The sequence below is a fragment of the Drosophila tropicalis genome, unplaced genomic scaffold (genome assembly GCF_018151085.1).
Source record: "Drosophila tropicalis isolate 14030-0801.00 unplaced genomic scaffold, ASM1815108v1 contig_393, whole genome shotgun sequence".
Taxonomy (NCBI): Eukaryota; Metazoa; Arthropoda; class Insecta; order Diptera; family Drosophilidae; genus Drosophila; species Drosophila tropicalis.
The window spans coordinates 1,241,242-1,259,136 of NW_027172855.1; the positions used below are offsets into that span (position 1 = coordinate 1,241,242).

Genomic DNA, 17,895 nt, shown 5'->3' on the forward strand with positions numbered 1-17,895 from the left:
GTGTTCACTGAGCCACCGACCAGATAGAAGTAGTTCATGATAAAACTTAACTTTTCACCTATATTTGTGTTTCTTTCTTTAAATCTAAGAAGATTTCCAGATATGTACATATTTGTATGTTCGTCAAACTTGTCCTGCTTTTTGTAAGTTTATTTATGTGGATTGGAAGTACTTCTATTAATTGTTGATGTAAGCTATGGACAAAAGGAATAAAAATTCTCGTTAAATTTAATCATGCGAAAAATAAAGAGTATAAAGTTATAAACTATTTGCTATTTACTATACCCATACCGGGACTTTAAGTTATAAATAGAATACATAGATATGCATAGTGTAAAAGTTTAAGTCAAAATTTCACTTAAAAGAAGGAAAGATCTAACAAAATCTCTCTAAATTTTACCTAAGGTATTTTGTGAATTCCATTCCACATCTCATCCAGCATTTTGAATATATTTTAATATAAATCACTTTGAGAAGTCTTGTTGATTAAAAAATGACTATTATACTTCTTCTATATGCTTAAAGGACTAGAAGAGATTAATACGATTCAAAAAGAATCAGTTACGACTGATTAAAAGAACTGGTCATTCAGAGAGTCAAGGCTAGGATATCAATATCTTCCTACAAAGAAGTCATTTATGAATTATTTATTCAATTCCATTATTCAGAAAAAGAATTTCAATAAAATACATAAAAGTATGATCAAAAAATTATCTTAATACTCTTTGATCAATCCAGGCAAGGAAAAGAATGATAAGAAGAACAAGAAGCTAGCAACCATTTTCGTTTTATAGATGGATTCCCTTTGCTTCTGTAATCCCCAATAAACGTCATGCGGCTTTAAGTCCTTTTAGTGATCTCTTTACTTGGCATTTGTCTCTAGTGACAATGTTGAACCTAACTTGCCCAACGTTCGATAAACTGCAAAAACATTTTGACCATAATCGTTGGTACTTGTCATTGTTTCTGCCGCTACTTACTTAATAGGTTCTTCTGTGTGTGTGCGTGCGTGTTAAATACATGTAATTAGCCATGTTTGTGCCGTTTAATCCATTCCGCTGTACTTCTCCTTGGACTGGAACTTGCAGTCTTTGACTGCCTCGCGATGCCTTTTCTAAGAATTCTCGGCACACACAACACAAACACACACGTTTTTTTGAGGCGCCACTCGGCATTGGTAGGCAAAGAGCACGTTTAACCCGCAAGCAAGCAACTAGCAGACCCATTGCCAGGAGAAGAGTAGAAAGGAAAAGGCGTACGTAGTTGCGCATACTCCACATATTTATGGCTATTTAAGCCAACGAACGAAGCAACGCGAGAGGAGCACACACACAAGTTTTGTATCTACTGCTGCTGGATGCTGTTTTGTTTTGGTCGTCGTCGTCGATCGTCATCGTTGATCTTTGTTATGGTCTTCCATTGCTGCATCCCAGTGCATTGGCATTGATTGGCAGTTCAACATGCAACAATTGTTGCATGTACAGGCGTCGACGATGACGGCGGCAATTGTGCGTTCCTGTTTTGACAAAGTACGACGCGAATGCACTCAAATCTGATGATGCATTCTCCTATGCACGGGATCGGATTATCTGGCTACTGACCAACCGATTAACTGGTAAAAAAAGCACTAACAACAATAAGTCAATAAAGTTATAAATCTTTATTTCTTATAGTTAGTATTTTTATGATGTCATGATACTTAAAGAGATAATCGATTAGATTAAGTGACTTAAGAGTTAATCATTATACAGGATACTCAGCTTTCAAAGTCTTAGAAATCATGCCATAGAAAAGCTTTTGAAAAGAGGTTTATGTGTGAATTACCATTTAAAAATTGAAGAATTCAAAATCAAAGATCAAAAGGAAAATTGATTTATTATTCCAAATTTTACCCAAATGAAAAACGAAAAAATGTTAAAATAAAATGTTTGATGAAAAAGGATCCTGTTAGACGGAATATTTCGGACTAAGAATAGTTTGAAAAAAGTTAAATAGACAAAAAGAAATATTTATTTGTCCTCAAGAAAGAATAGATTTGATTAAGAATAATTGGTTGGTTATAATTGGTTTTCAGCTCTCTTAAATAAAATTGAAAGCCTATTTTTCTATATTTTCATTTATGGTACATTTTGAAATTAACATAAACGGGAAAATATTTTCAAAAAATGTTTTATTCTTTTTTACTTTTACAAATACCCAAAATCTTTGTGAAATGAAGTTAATGGATATGTAAATAGGTATTGAAATATCTGTCTTTTGTACCATTATTTGAAAATATAACTCAATTTCAATACTTCATTATTACTCTAAAGTTCTTCAGACCGGCCCTGGTGTTTATATTGAAAAGTTCACTTTCTGCTGTCACATGTTTGGCGTGCTTTTAGTTTATTACCAATTGTCAAGAGTTACCCTTTTTCCCTTCTTTACTTTAATTTAATTGCACTGAACTAGCAATTTGATATGAAATTTCTACATTTTTAGTTAGTCAGCAGTAGTAGAAACCTCTCCCAATTACATGACAAATGCGTGAGATTTTGCAATTACCATGGCAACTATTTGCAATTTGAATTGGGCAAAGGATTCGTATTTTAGTTGTTATTGTTGAAGTTTGCACTTTGGCACGTGCACACACGTGTGTGGTGGCTGGTGTGTAGCTATAATTTGCATGTATAAAATTTTATTGTTATTTTGTTTTGTGACTTTTTACATATCTCCTTCCCCTAATCGTTCAGCATAATTATGTATTTGCTGCTGGTTTCTATTTGCTTCGTTGTTTCGCCTCCTTTTTTGTTTTTGTTTTTACGACAACTGTGTGTAATGTTACCCATGTTGGCAATAAACTTGCATTTAGTAGTGTTAAACACGCAATAAAAACTGAAAAAGGAAAGCAAACATACACACACACACACACATACTACTTTTTGACAAAGGGCGCCAATTTAACCAACTTTTCCATATGTTTTCTACATCATTTACTATGCAGCTGATATTCAAAGCGAGAATTCTAATTTTTAAAGAAAATTTTACAACATTTGCGGTTTGCGGTTTGATTAGAGAGAGTGAGAGCTACGGAAAAACCTTCACACGTTTCTTTTCACGTGCACAGACGCACAGTCATTCTCCGATAGAGAGCATTTATTTACAATAACAATTGTTTTGGTTTTTTTGTCTTTGTAAATGCCTCCACCCGCCTCCCCGAACGCCATCACAACGGAGATAAAGCCGCACATAGACACACACACACACACAGATACTAGAATACGTCACTCGACAAGTCTGATCCGTCAGAGAGAGGGAAGAGAGAGAGTAAGAGACCACTAGGGCTGAATAGGCCAACTATCGTTAGAACATGTAATAAAGTATTTCGTATTACTAATAATAAAACGATTCTTAGGTTAATTTTCGATCTAAGGTCCAATATCAGTCCTTTTCCATCCATTTCAAAAGTTGTTCAATATTCAGTCCTTTTTGATTACATTTGGCTTACAAAATTTGCAAACTGTTTTCTTTAATAATTTGTGCGTAAAATTTTAGAAGTTAAGATATGGAATTTTTTTATGTATTTTTGGCCATTGAAGTTTCAATAATCCAAATTTATTGCCGGTTCTGTATAAAGGCAGAAACTCCAGTTAAAATGTCATCAATCTCATATGTCTTATGTTTAAAATAAAACAATTTACATACATACATATATTAGTTTGAACCAAATTTTAGGCATGTCGCAAAGCTATTTTTAAATTAGGATTGAAATCCTTGATACACTATCTAAAAGCCAAAACGAATGAACAAGTTTTAGTTTATGCAAAAGATTAATTTATAGACGAACAGAATTTATTTGGACTTGTAAAAATCTTTTTTACTATATTCTGTCCCTCTTTTAAATATTATAATTTATTGTTTTTTAGGTAACTGAAATTAAAAGAATCTAACTATTATAAACTAGTTCTAGGCATTGGTATAAAATCTCACATCAGTTCCGGTTCTCAATATCAAGAGATTTTTTTCTATATTCGATCATACATACATAATATCGCAGAGTTGCGATAGTTTTTAAGACAAGTTGCCGCCTACCCCCTGGTACACACACACACACACAAACACCCACTGGTAAATACACTCACAGACACACACACACATATTCGAAATGCAGTTCGTTCAGTCAGTAGTAAGAAGTCAGTCTGTCAGTCAACACTCTCCGAGGCGGCAGCGGCAACGCGCACACACAGAGATTTTTCTTTGGCTCCCCAATCATTCATCGTTGATCGTTCGCATCGTTCAGTTCAATATCGTTTCCATTCGCCCAAAAAAAAAAAAAAAGACGAAAACGAAAATCAAACAAAAATAAACAAATAAAATTAAAACCATAAAGACAAATATTTCATAAATTAAATAAAAGAAAAGAAAAAACAATTGAGTTATTTAAAATATGTATAAATAAACGGAAATGTAATTCGTTTGAGTTTTAATTAAGGAGAGAGCGCAAAACAACGTGGAGGGTCGAAACGCGATTGCATTTACATACGAATAAGATTTTGATGCTGATTTTGATTGTACCCAGAGACTCAATTGCGGGCTTCCCTGTATGTGTGAGCCCCTGTGTGCGTGTGTGTAGTTGTGCGTGCAATATAAATAAATAACATAATATCTGCAATCTTTGCCATAAAAGTCAACAGCAATAACAACAACTACAACAACAAGAACTAAACTCTAAAGAACGTGAACTCTCTGCTGCTACCAACATGTGTACGTTTTTACGTTTGTTTTGCTTCAGTTTATATATCTACATAGTATACACTTGCCCAAATGGAGAATTGGGTACATTGATTTAAGCCAGCTAGCTTAAAGTAGTTAACTTGAAACTCTCTCTCAGGATACTGAAGCTATTTATATTTTATAAAAAATGTTTCAGACTATTTAGAAACTTATTGAAAGTTAATATATTAAACGAACGAATAACGTGCCACTTTCATTTTATTAAAATAATACATATTATATACATATATATATATATATATATATATTTATCAACGTATATAGGGTTGTCCAAACTTGCTCCTCGGGTAGGGGTTTGATTCTTTAATGATATTGGTCTTATGACAATATTCTCTGCTTTTTATTCGGTTAAGAAAGTGGCTCTTTAAAGGTTCTTAAGAAAATCTATTAAATTTAAATGTTTCATTTTAATGAATCTTAAATATAATCTCTACCAAATAGTGTAATACTATCGCAAATTTTAGTTTAGAACAAGTTAAAGTAAAGGTATGAAAATCTATTTAAAAGAAGTTCCAAATAATTTAGTTCTAACGAATCACAAATTCTTTTTGGTGTGTATCTAGATAGGGGGAAGGAAGGAAATGTATTACATTTAATAATATACACATACAATTGTTGGCCGTAAAACACTTGTTCAGATAAGGGAAGCAACGGCTTTATAGAGGTGCACGTTAAAGAAGTTTTTTATATAATCAACAGATAAATCGTTTTAGCCGGTATTTCAGTGGTTATAAGCATTAGATCCTGCAAATATTATGTGTAGAATTTGAATTCCGGATAGTTTTGAAATATTTCAGATAATTTTAATTACTAATCAATCATAAATGGGGCAAAGACTATTGAAAGTCTATATTAAACGTTTAGACTTTTATTTTTTAAGTGAACTTTATCGGGCAGCTAAATTTTTAAGAGTCGTAAATTAGTTTCAAAATGACTAACTTGAGTGATTAGTAATAAGTTTAGTAATGACTAGTTAAGTCATAAGTTATTGTTACTTCGTTTAGGGTATTCCCAAAGTTCTTACTTGATTTTCTTCTGGTCATGTATGTACATTGTCTCTGGTCTTTTCGTCTTCCATAAAGTCCACCTCCTCCCCCTCGTTTTCGATAGCCACTATTTCTTCTTGTTCTTTATCAATTTGTCTGTTGTTTTGTTGTTGGGCATGATTTGTTTATTTTTAAACATATATACATACATACACACACACACACACACTCACAAGATGTTTGTATGGCCCATGTTCCTTTTGGTTTTCGCCCATTTCTTGTTGTTGTGTTTTTTGTTTTTCAATGGCAACGGAAATGCAGCTTGATGACGATAAGTTGGAGCCAGCTACTGCATTTTCCAACATGACTCTTTCCATCTACCTGGTTCTTCTTCATTCTGATTTACGCTTTATTGTCATTGCCACATTTATGATTGATTATTGATTGGAATTATCAGATACGCATGCGCAAATGCGTGCCTCACATACATTCACACACCAAGTGTGTGTGTATGGGGTATTTACCTCGGAGTTGAGTTATGATCAGTTGGATCTCCACATACTTTTCTCCTCCTCCAGACAGTAGTCTCTTTTGGAGTGGAATTGAAGGAAGGTAGTTTGCAATTGAAGTTTATGGTTATTGATCTTTAATTGATAATGAATAATGATGATTATGACCATCATTTAAAGAATTGTCAAGGGAGTTTTGTCAAGACGAATTGCCATTAAGGAAGTCATTTTAATGAATACTTTAACAGAACATATCGATGTGTCATTTAAGAACAAAACAACGGCTGGAAAACTATTTGATATTTTGTTTTCAGGGATATTCTTCTTCTCTTCTGATTATAATTTTTTATTTTTGTTGGTTTCGTTAGACTTCAGATGTCCTGTTTGATGATAGATAAGTATGCTTATTCAGTTACACACATTACAAACATTTGTTTTAAATATTATTCCTTACTTTAACCAGGGATAATTCAGATTTTTACTTCTGAAATATGCTTTTTAAGCACTTTCATTTGAAAGAGTTGGACAAAAGTATTATTTATATGTACGTATATGTATAAAGCCACCTTGAAATCTTGACATAAGTAATAAAATGAATAAAGTGCACTTACGGTCTTTTTCAGGAGAAAACATTCTGGTTTTGCCCTTATACTCTTACTTTGTCCATTTTCTTATTGAAATGCAATGAACATTGTCTAAAACTAACTTGGAAAAGAAAAGGTTTTAAAAGTTCCCTCACATTAAGCTAAACGTTGAGATATAAATTTCTTACTTATTCTAACTAAAGTTCTTTATTTAAAAGGGACCTATTAGAAGTTCACTCATATTAGACTCAACCAATTAGACTTCTTTTATATAGATGTTATATTACAGTTAGAAATTTTAACTGGTTACAAACAATTTTTTTTCTCAATTTTAGGGATCTTTGTATGAATAAGATTGAATCAATCCACCCTAATGAGAATTCAATTTCAAACAATAAAAGCATTTCAAAATATTATTTATAGTTTTGGTTTTTTTTTTTATCGTTTATTTAGAAATCATTAATAGTTCTTTTCTTTCCCATATTGTGTATATACATATACCCTGTAGATCCACGGCATGAAAATGTATGCATGATTTTGGAAGCATTTCACAACTTGATGACTATCTAAAGATTTATAAGAAATTAAAAAAAGTTTTACAATTTGTATTATTCAGATTTAAGGAAACTTTTTGACATAAAATCTTAAAGAATAGTTAAATATGTCTAGTTTACTTATTTTCATATAATTAAATTAGTTTTTTGTGATACTTCTTAGCAGAAATCTAGAAAAATGCCATAATAAAAAGAAAGAGAGAAAGAGAGTATAAAAAATGACTTATTTAAATGTTTCTGGTCTTCAAAAACTTTTTGAACATATTCTCTTTTTAGATAAAAATGTATTTTCCCAGAACTTTAATTCAAAAGTTTGTAGATCACAAAATTATATTCTTTTAAATGCTGAATACCCAACGTCGGTCAAGCTAATAGCAATGGTAGGGTATCCATGCAGTCGACTACCTATTTCTTTGTCATTTGCAGCTGCCCCTGCGAGAGTGTGGTCGGTCGATCGCCCCCTTAAGCCTAATGCATCTCATAATTAGCACATAAGATAACCAAATGGTTTACAACTTGTCAGCAACAGAAAAGTTGGCGCCCAACTAGCCCAACACCTCCCTCCCCACCCCTAACTTCCCCGTAGTTGCTCTCCTCGCCTCTTGTCTTTGCTGGACCTACGTCACATTAATTCACAGCGAGGCAAAAAAGACAACCTTTCAATTTAAATTATGACATTTCAATGTTAACAGCATTTTTCGCCTCCTTGATAGAAAATTTACAATATTGAAAATTGTAATCTTGTCCGAACGCGCGCGCGCTAAAGTGTCAAAAAATTATATATTTAATTAAAAAAGAAAAGAGTGGGGAAAATCTAATTGAAAGAAAATTTGTAGTAGCAATCAATTTGTGCACTAGTTTGTAACACACAAAAAGCCAAGCCACACAACAAGACACAACTTAGCCAGATATATGTATAGCCAACCACCCAGCCGAGCGGCTTTTGGCCAAAGCCAATGTAAAACCAATTTCAAAACCAATTAAACGCCAACAATAAATCAACAAGTGCAACACTTGGACAGCCCCAAAAGAGACAACACCTCTAACACTCTGACTTAGACAACATGGCGCATATTTCTTTGGTCAAATTAGTTGGCTTGTTGCGTGTATTAATTTCGGGCGTTGCCCAAAGAGATGGAGAAAGAGAGAGGGGAGAATCAACATTTTTTGTTTTTGTTTAAATTGGGGCCCCCTTAGAGCCTCAGGCTCTTTGGATATCTAGAACTTGAGCAAGTGACATTTGGCTAAGTGTAACAGGGTTGTTATAGGCAAAGGCGGCGCCTCAGGATGATTGCTACTTGGAGGGATTCGAAATTAATAAGAAGAATCAAATGCTAATGATGTTGTTTTCAATAAGTTGAAAAAGAAGACTTCCAAAGAAGTCTTTGGATCCATAAAATGTTAGTCATAAATACGAAAGTAATTTTAATGGATGGGACTTTATATAGATTCATAATTGTGCCTGGTTTATAATATTGTATTGTTATTTGTTAACATTGACCAAATATGTAGTTCTTAGATCAATCAACTTAAAAATGTATCTTTAGTAGTTAATACCTCATGGAAATAATTATATGTGCACAATGTTTTTGTTCATATTTTAATTAAAACTAATCAAACAATTATTTTTGAACGCACATTTTTCTATTTGGGCCTACTGCAAGAATGTTCTTGCAAAATTCTTCTTTCGCCACCGTTCGCGGTACCGTTATCACCGTTTTGTATGGCAGCATATTACTTTTCATAGGAAAGATGTATATGTGCAATATGACATTAGTCGGTATTTGGCAGCGAGTGCGGTCACATAAAAAGTTTGGCGGTCTTTTATTTTTTTTATAATTTAAAACATAAGTAAACAAAAAACACGTGGGCAATTAGAAATTATTATATTGTTGTGAATTTCCTTTAGGATGCCACGTGGGACACATTTAAGCGCTGAGGAGCGTGGCTTGATTCTAGGCATGAAAGAAAGTGGAAAACAATTGCAGAAACAATTGAATCGTCATAAAAACACCATAGCAAATTTTTGCAAAAATGTCACCAATTATGGTAAAATCAGCATACCGGCCGACCGACGAGCATCCAAGAACGCTGTAAACGGAAAATTTGGCGTCTTGCTGCCAAAAAGGAGATGTCCTGCAGCGAAATTTGCAGTCATCTGAATCTCAACGTGTCCAGGAGACGGATCAACCAAATAATTTCCGAAAACAAAAACATTTCAAATGCTTTGCGAGAGCCTGTCCCGAAGCTACTACCACGCCACCTTAAGGCCCGTTTGGCTTTGCCGAAAAATACAAATTTTGGACTCACGAGTTCTGAAATGTAATTTTTTCAGACGAGAAAAATTTAATTTAGACGGTCCAGATGGGTGCCACAAGTATTGGCGAGATAATCGACTGCCACCGCAAACGCGTCACAAACGCAACTTCGGAGGAGGGTCTTTAATGGTATGGGCTGCCTTTGGATACGCCGGAAAGTCCCGAATTTGCTTTATTCAGACAAAAACAAATGCGGAAATGTTATTCAACTTCTAGATATAGAGCTCGTTGATTTTTCGGAAAATTTTATCCTGACGATATGTTTTTTAACAGGACAATGCTCCAACACACACGGCAAAGTCTACAAAGAGTTTTTTCCTCACGTAATATTGATGTTTTAGAGTGGCCAGTTTAAGCCCAGACCTTAATCCAATTGAAGACATTTGGGGCATTTTAACGGCCAAGGTTTACAAAATGGACGTCAATTTGACTCAATAGTGCACCCTAAGCAAGCTGTGCTCGCTGAGTGGGAAACAATTAGCAAATCCACTCTGGAGAAATTGGTAGACTCAATGCACAGTCGCCTAAACGGTTATTCAGTAACAGGCCATCATATTAATTACTAATCATAAATAGATTAGTTGAATCATTGAAATCGGCTAAAATTTCGCCAAAGTGAAATATGCACATATAATTTTTTCCTATGAAGATTTTTTTTTTCAATATTTTCATGAGTTTAAAAAAAATGAATTTTGTTATTGTTTTTTGTTCTTTTAATTATAATTACAAGCTACAAAAAGTTATTTTTTTCTTTCATTTGAAATATAATTTTTTCCAAAAATTGTCTTGCACATATACTTATTTCCATGAGGTAGTTTGAATCTTTTCAATACTTGGGAAAAAGACGCTTCAAGATAGAATCGGTCGACAGGTTTAGTCTGATTTATCCGAACTTTGTATATAATGTTGTCTCTTGCTGTTTAGTTGGATCCTTTTGATCATTGAGGAACGATGTCTTTCGACTTTTCTGTAATTTCGTCAATGTTTTTTGGACATCCTACTCCTTGTTTTATTGGCTTTTACGCACTACACCTCTGTTTAGTTACAAATTGTCTTTCAACCCCCTTCCCCCAATGTAATTATCGCAATTTTTATGTATATTTACCCAGCTGGGGCTTGATTTTATGTGTGTGGATTTGGAATTCGATTGATTGTGGGGTTGGTTACAAGATTGTTCATTGAATGGGCATACAAATGTGTCTTTTTTTTTTTTTTTTTTGGTTGGATAATGCCTACGGCATAGGTCTAATCAGAGCATTTGACGCACTGTATTTCAATGCAGGTGGGGCTTAAGTTGAACAATTTGTCTGTACATACATATGTTTAACTAAGGGGGACTCAGGCCTTAAGGTGTGTGTGTGTTTTGGGTTGAATTTAATAATATATAAGATTCTTAGAATACAGTTCTTTGGTTTGAAAATATTTGTTTATGTATAACTAGATAACTCAAGAATTTTCATTATTGAAGAGTGAGCCAACAAATAGAATAATTTACCCCCAATAACAGTCTGTAGCTCTTTACTTAAAGAAGTGACTGTTTGTCTGTCGTTTCTAACTCTCTAACAGTTGGTTCCTTGTTTTCGCTTTCTCTTTGGGTATTTTTCATGTGAATTAAGTTAATCTTGTTCTAATATTTACTATCCATTGTATTTCTCTATCTAATTTTAGTTGTCAACTATTTTTCCCTAATCTGTATCAACATTTTTTGCTTTAGTTTTTAATCTTTTTCACTTTGTTAATCTTAAGCGTTAATATGGGAAATAATATTTAGCTAACTGCAACAAATTGTAAATTTTAGAATGTATGTGCATATGTAAATATTTGGAGGATTATTTGTAAATTAATTAAATATTTAGCTACTTTTTATCAGATAATTCCAGGAAAAGTCCACTAAATGGTAATCACATAATGACAGACAACTTAAAAATTTAATTCAATTTGCAGTTCACTGCTTTTTAGTAACATTACTATCATTATATTTTGTAGCATTTTCGGTTTTGTACCAAATGTTTGAAATTTTAGAACGTCAAACTTGGCAAGCTGAAAGTTTAATATCCCTTAAATTTGTCAATCCCTTTGAATAACATGCACACGTTAAAACTAGTTGGGAATTACTATCAAAAATGAAGTGAGAAATTATTAACAATACCTATAATACCAAATTACTCCTTTTTTTTATGACTAATTCCTTAGAAATGATGTTTTTCAAAAGGAAATGTTTAATATCTTTGGATATTTTATTAATTGGAAATGGACGGATCTGATTTTGTATCATTTTTGATAGTAATTCCCAACTTGTTTTCGCGTTGACCAAGTAATAAAATTGATTCAAAGTACGTATATTATCACAAAGACATTAATTGATAATTTTGTGTTTCTTATCAGTTTTGTTTTGATTAATATAATCAAAAATAAAATGACTGAAATTTGCAAGAATCTATAAAATTTTTGTTGGAATATTATCTGCAACAGCTTCTGGTTAAAAGTGATGTGTAATACTCTGATCATTGGTCATTGTGTGTGATTCCCCCCAATTCTAAAACATTTGAATGAATTTCATTTAACCTAAAAACAATTTAGCTTGAAATTTGAGTGACGTCAAATCAAAATAAGAAAAAAAGACGATTATCATTATTATAAAGAATTTCTTGTTCACTTGATAAACAATATTTTCATCATAATTCTTAATTAAATATTGTTTAAATTTTTTTGCATCAATGTATTAGTATGTATGTGTGTGTGTGTGACCTTGGGCCAAAGAAACAAACACACATACATACTAAAGGAGGGGGGAGGAGTCAAACATGATTTGTGCAACCGCCTCCTCCTTTGGCAATTGTGCAAAGTGAAGCTCTGTTTTGTCTGGCACATGGCCAAGTGGATTTTATATGATGATTTTATTTTATATATTGTGTTGCTTTGTGGGCGTTACCTAAAGCCAATCTAAGCTTCATGTATTGATGAATATGTATTTGCATTTACAGACTATCCGCCCGCTGATAGTTATACCGGTTATCGGATAACTCCACCCCAAAACATTAACAGCCACAGCAGCAGCAACAACAACAACCACAACCATAACAATAACAACATCATCAGCAATAATAATAATAATAATAACAACAACAACAACTGCATTAGTAGTAACAACCACAGCCACAGAATGGACACAGATGATGTTGAATCAAACACAAGCAGCGCCATGTCCACATTGGGCACATTATTCTCATTCACATCGCCGGCAGTTAAAAAAGTTACTTGGCTGGAAACAAGGTGACGAGGAGGAGAAATGGGCCGAAAAGGCTGTCGACAGTTTGGTCAAGAAACTAAAGAAACGCAAAGGTGCAATCGAGGAATTGGAACGGGCATTATCTTGCCCTGGTCAGCCATCAAAATGTGTAACCATTCCACGTTCACTCGATGGTAGATTACAGGTAAAACAAAAAAAGAAAAAGCTCTATAATTTGGATGAGAATTCCATTAAATATAATTCTTTTAGGTCTCGCATCGTAAGGGTCTGCCTCATGTTATATATTGCCGTGTCTGGCGTTGGCCAGATTTACAGTCGCATCATGAGTTGAAACCACTTGAACTTTGCCAATATCCATTTAGCGCCAAACAGAAAGAAGTTTGCATTAACCCGTATCACTATAAACGTGTCGAGAGTCCAGTTTTGCCGCCAGTTCTTGTGCCACGTCACTCGGAGTTCGCACCGGGACATTCAATGTTGCAATTCAATCATGTGGCCGAACCCAGTATGCCGCATAATGTTAGCTACTCGAACAGTGGCTTCAATTCCCATAGTCTAAGCAATAGTAACACATCGGTGGGCAGTCCCAGTTCGGTTAACTCAAATCCAAACTCACCGTTTGACAGTTGTGCCGGTACACCGCCACCTGCCTATAGTCCATCCGAGGATGGCAATTCAAATAATCCAAACGATGGCAATCAAATGATTGATGCCCAAATGGGCGATGTGGCCCAAGTAAGCTATTCGGAACCAGCATTTTGGGCATCGATTGCCTACTATGAGCTAAATTGCCGAGTCGGTGAGGTATTCCACTGCAATAACAATTCAGTCATCGTTGATGGCTTTACGAATCCATCCAATAATTCGGACCGTTGCTGTCTCGGACAGCTAAGCAATGTGAATCGTAATAGTACCATCGAGAATACACGTCGTCATATAGGTAAGTCATGACTTTTGTTTTAAAATATAATTAAACATATATTTAATCACTATTCGTTATTGTTTTGTTGAAACAAAAAGACTTATTTTTCCTTAAGACTTAAATTCAACAAATGAAATGTTTACCCTTGCCGATTTTGTTTTAACTTTTCTAAATTGAAGTTAAAGTTTTTCAATTTTAGTTAATTAAGTTAAGTTAATCGCAGTGAAAGATTCCGTGGAGAGACAGCTACTGTTTCAGTAGTGTTGTCTGTCTGTCTACGGAAGATGTTAAAGAAATTTTAATATTAATATGTATTTGATACATTCCTCTGGCTTCTCTTTATAGGTAAAGGTGTTCATCTGTACTATGTGACTGGTGAGGTATATGCCGAATGTCTATCAGATTCCGCGATATTTGTACAATCACGAAATTGTAATTATCATCATGGCTTCCATCCGAGTACCGTATGTAAAATTCCACCCGGATGCTCGCTAAAAATATTCAACAATCAGGAATTTGCTCAACTTCTCTCGCAATCCGTTAACAATGGCTTCGAGGCTGTCTATGAATTGACAAAAATGTGCACAATACGCATGTCATTTGTAAAAGGTTGGGGAGCTGAATATCATCGACAAGATGTCACCTCAACACCCTGTTGGATTGAGATCCATTTACACGGGCCGCTACAATGGTTGGACAAGGTGCTCACACAGATGGGTTCACCGCATAATGCAATTAGTTCGGTATCCTAAGTTTAAGATCTAAAAGAAAGAGTAAAACAGAAAAAACATGAATGAAGAGAAAAAAAGAAAAAAAAAATCAGTAGTTAAAAGTATGTAAAAGACGTAGAAACAGAATATGTGCAAAACAGAAGAAAAAAAAACAATTAACACATGAAAAGCAGAAATGATAAGAAAGTTGAGGGGAATCCCCTCGACTCAGAGCCTAATATCAGTGCCTGTTGAAAATTTATGAATGTATGTAGCTGAGATGAGTGATGATTGAATAATGGTTGTTTTTCAATAACAATCGATATACATGTAACTACGTTTTGGATATTGTGTCATTGGAAGCGATATTAACTAATTTTTGACTTAAAAACTAAGACAAAACTACTATTTGTATATCGCATTTCATTTTTCGTTACGTCAGACATCCTATCTATGAATTATATATATATATTAATATATATAAAATTGTATGCCTTATCTTAATATATATGATATTGCTACTCAGAACCCGCCCTTTTGCCCAATAATAATATATATATCTATATTTTAGTTTTATCAAAATATGATTTTCAAATGCGAATGTCATTCCTTACGCAATACAAAAAAAAAAGCAAAACTAAGAACTATATAAAATAAGGTGCCTAACAAAAAAAAAAAACAACTAAATTTGCAACATCCTTAAAACTACCATATTTATATATGTATATTCCAATTTTTTATTTATCTCACTAAATATGTGTGAAAATTTCTTGGCCAGTCATGTCATCTCAACAAATTCCAAACGATTTCATATTATTATAAATATGATTTATATGGTGGCCCTTAAATTAAAAGAACTTTAAATATTGAAAATCCATTCGTTTTGTTGCGCACCTAATATACATATATAATAATCAGATAGATTGTTGTCTAAATAGAGAAAAAAAAGTGCTACTTATGTGTCATTGCAAAATTTGCTTTAAAAATATAAAACACAACACGACAAAAAAAAAAAAAAAAAAAAAAAAAACTACTATACAAATATGTATATACATTTAAAATTTAAATATATAATAACTTTACAACTTGTCGGCAAGTTTAAACAAAACTTTATGCAATACAATTTCAATTGCCACCTTCCTCCCTGCCACGACCCTCCCCTATACCTCCAAAACAATTCTAATTATGTTGTTTTTTTTAGAGTTTTATGTTTAACTAATTTTAAGTTGAAAAACACAAATATTTTGGAAGCAAAAACAAACAAAAAATTGAGCAAATTTATTATGTTTAATATCGCAATCAATGATCTTTATTAAATTAAGTTACTACATTTACGTTTACTTGCAATTTGAAACAACAGCAACAACAATATATATATAAATACTTACAATTACATAGTTTAGTTAATTTTTGATTTCTTATTTGTAATGAAACAATTCAATTTATTTTTGTTGCTTTAAGTGCAAATTTAAATACAAAAAGCACTTCAACTTTTTGTGTATAGTTTAAAGAAACGACAATAGATTTAAAACGCTTAATTTTTGGAAATAAATCACACATTTTGACTTTTAATTTTTCTTATGTTATTTTTTAATTTTGAGTTTTGGGTTTGTCACATAGTCAGGAGGAATATATGAATATGTAACATAAAAATATTATACAAAACTGTTCAATTGTAAATTAGCTGTACATTAGAGGCTTTTGCAAAAGATTACGCCTTACGCCTTTTATGTGTGCCTACAATTGAAATTTTACAGAAAATTAAATACCAATTTATAAACATAATTATATATATTCAAAAAGGATCACACTTGTTTTGTACTCGTAGTGCAGCGAAATTCTTTTATATGCCATAGAAATGTATTCTGAATGTATTTGCCATTGATGACATCTTAATTTAAAATGCTAAATTATGTATTAGCTCTTGAATTGAATTATTCGAATGCTGCAGCAGTAACTAAATAACATTTGCCTTACAGTTTACAAAAACAAAAATATATTTGCTTGCTTTTGTGCAAATTTTAAATGTTTATAATAATAATTGTAAAAGATTCTGAAAATGTAACGTAAAATACAATAAAATATAAATACAATACAAAGTATCACAACGATTAATTAAGTTTTTAGGCTGATTGGACGAACTGGGACAATATGTTTTTAAAATTATAGTAAACAAAGTTAAAATTTCAAACAAATTTTTGTTTAAAATAACGGTCTACTAAGCGTTACAACAATCTGGCAACACCAAAATAATCTAGTGAAACTGTTACTTGTAAATAACTGCGACTGCAAATATGGCACATCTCTATCACGCTACGGTCACTCTAGGTTTTCTTTTTTTGTGAACAGAAAAACAACAAACATGAACGCCTCACCAGTAATAGATCCAATTGAATTATTAACAAATAAAGGCAACCGCCAATCATCATTTCTATCACCAATATGGAATCCGATGACCTGTGCCATAGCCGGCTTTGGTGTAGCAATGTTTGTCAACTGGGGATTCCGTAAACCCGTCTTCTCAGGTACGTACCTAACCGCTGTGACGTAACATTATAACAAAATATGTAGTTCTTTAAATTGACAATAAATTATGTTGCTGTTTTAGGCGTACAGAAACATATTGCCTTTTCTGCAATTGGCGGAGGCGCTGGATACTATTTTGACCAGAAACGTAACGATTACTTGGCCAGGCGTGATGCAGTGCTCCGACACTACATAGAACTCCATCCCGACGATTTTCCAGTGAAGGGTATGTATAGACTGATTGTACAGTGTATAAACGTGAACCAATTGTATTATTGTTTTTCAGAACGCAAGAAGTACGGCGATGTCTTGGAGAGTTGGGTGCCTGTTCGCTAAGGGATAATATTCGAAATCGGAACAAATCAAAATCAGAGTTTTGCTCCTACGAATTGTTATAGTTAATTAAAATGCTTTAATTGTAATACTAAAAAGGCAATCGGATCACTTTTATTCCTAAAAACAGGGAGAGTGCTCTTTAAGGAATATTTTTATACCAATCTTAAGGAATGTCATCTGGATTGCCGACTCGAAAGAGTGGTACTTTTGCAAGCACCATAGAAGAAAATACAGATCTTATACTTTGCACATTGATACGAGTAAGAAACAATTATTAAAATAGGGCTTCTCATCCTTCAGAGAAAGTTTATATTCAGATTGCTTGTTGGGATTAAATCACGAAGAGCAGTTTAATCGGTACTTGTACTATTTTTCTGTACTTGTTTTCATATTTTGGTATTTCTCCACTTCGAGTTAAAACATACAT

The 17,895-nt window shown here is 33.1% G+C and overlaps 2 protein-coding genes across 2 annotated transcripts; both read left to right on the plus strand.

Moving 5' to 3' along the window:
- The first annotated feature begins 4,183 nt into the window (after positions 1-4,183).
- Mad (Mothers against dpp) lies at positions 4,184-16,178 on the plus strand. The gene is given in 5 exon segments (XM_068284630.1): positions 4,184-4,743; positions 12,709-12,971; positions 12,973-13,158; positions 13,224-13,914; positions 14,242-16,178. Coding segments are annotated over 5 exon segments (1,551 nt in total). The 5' UTR covers positions 4,184-4,739; the 3' UTR covers positions 14,649-16,178.
- A 753-nt stretch (positions 16,179-16,931) lies between these two features.
- ND-B14.5B (NADH dehydrogenase (ubiquinone) B14.5 B subunit) lies at positions 16,932-17,568 on the plus strand. Its single transcript, XM_068284662.1, has 3 exons — positions 16,932-17,131; positions 17,215-17,358; positions 17,419-17,568. The coding sequence occupies exons 1-3, from the start codon at positions 16,969-16,971 to the stop codon at positions 17,466-17,468; spliced, it is 357 nt and encodes a 118-aa protein (XP_068140763.1). The 5' UTR covers positions 16,932-16,968; the 3' UTR covers positions 17,469-17,568.
- The last annotated feature ends 327 nt before the right edge of the window (positions 17,569-17,895 follow it).

Bases quoted from the DNA above. Each gene is read 5' to 3' on its own strand.
- ND-B14.5B (XM_068284662.1), top strand. From the start codon at position 16,969: ATGAACGCCTCACCAGTAATAGATCCAATTGAATTATTAACAAATAAA. The intron at 17,132-17,214 runs GTACGTACCTAA...TTGCTGTTTTAG, and splicing joins CCGTAAACCCGTCTTCTCAG to GCGTACAGAAACATATTGCC. The intron at 17,359-17,418 runs GTATGTATAGAC...ATTGTTTTTCAG, and splicing joins CGACGATTTTCCAGTGAAGG to AACGCAAGAAGTACGGCGAT.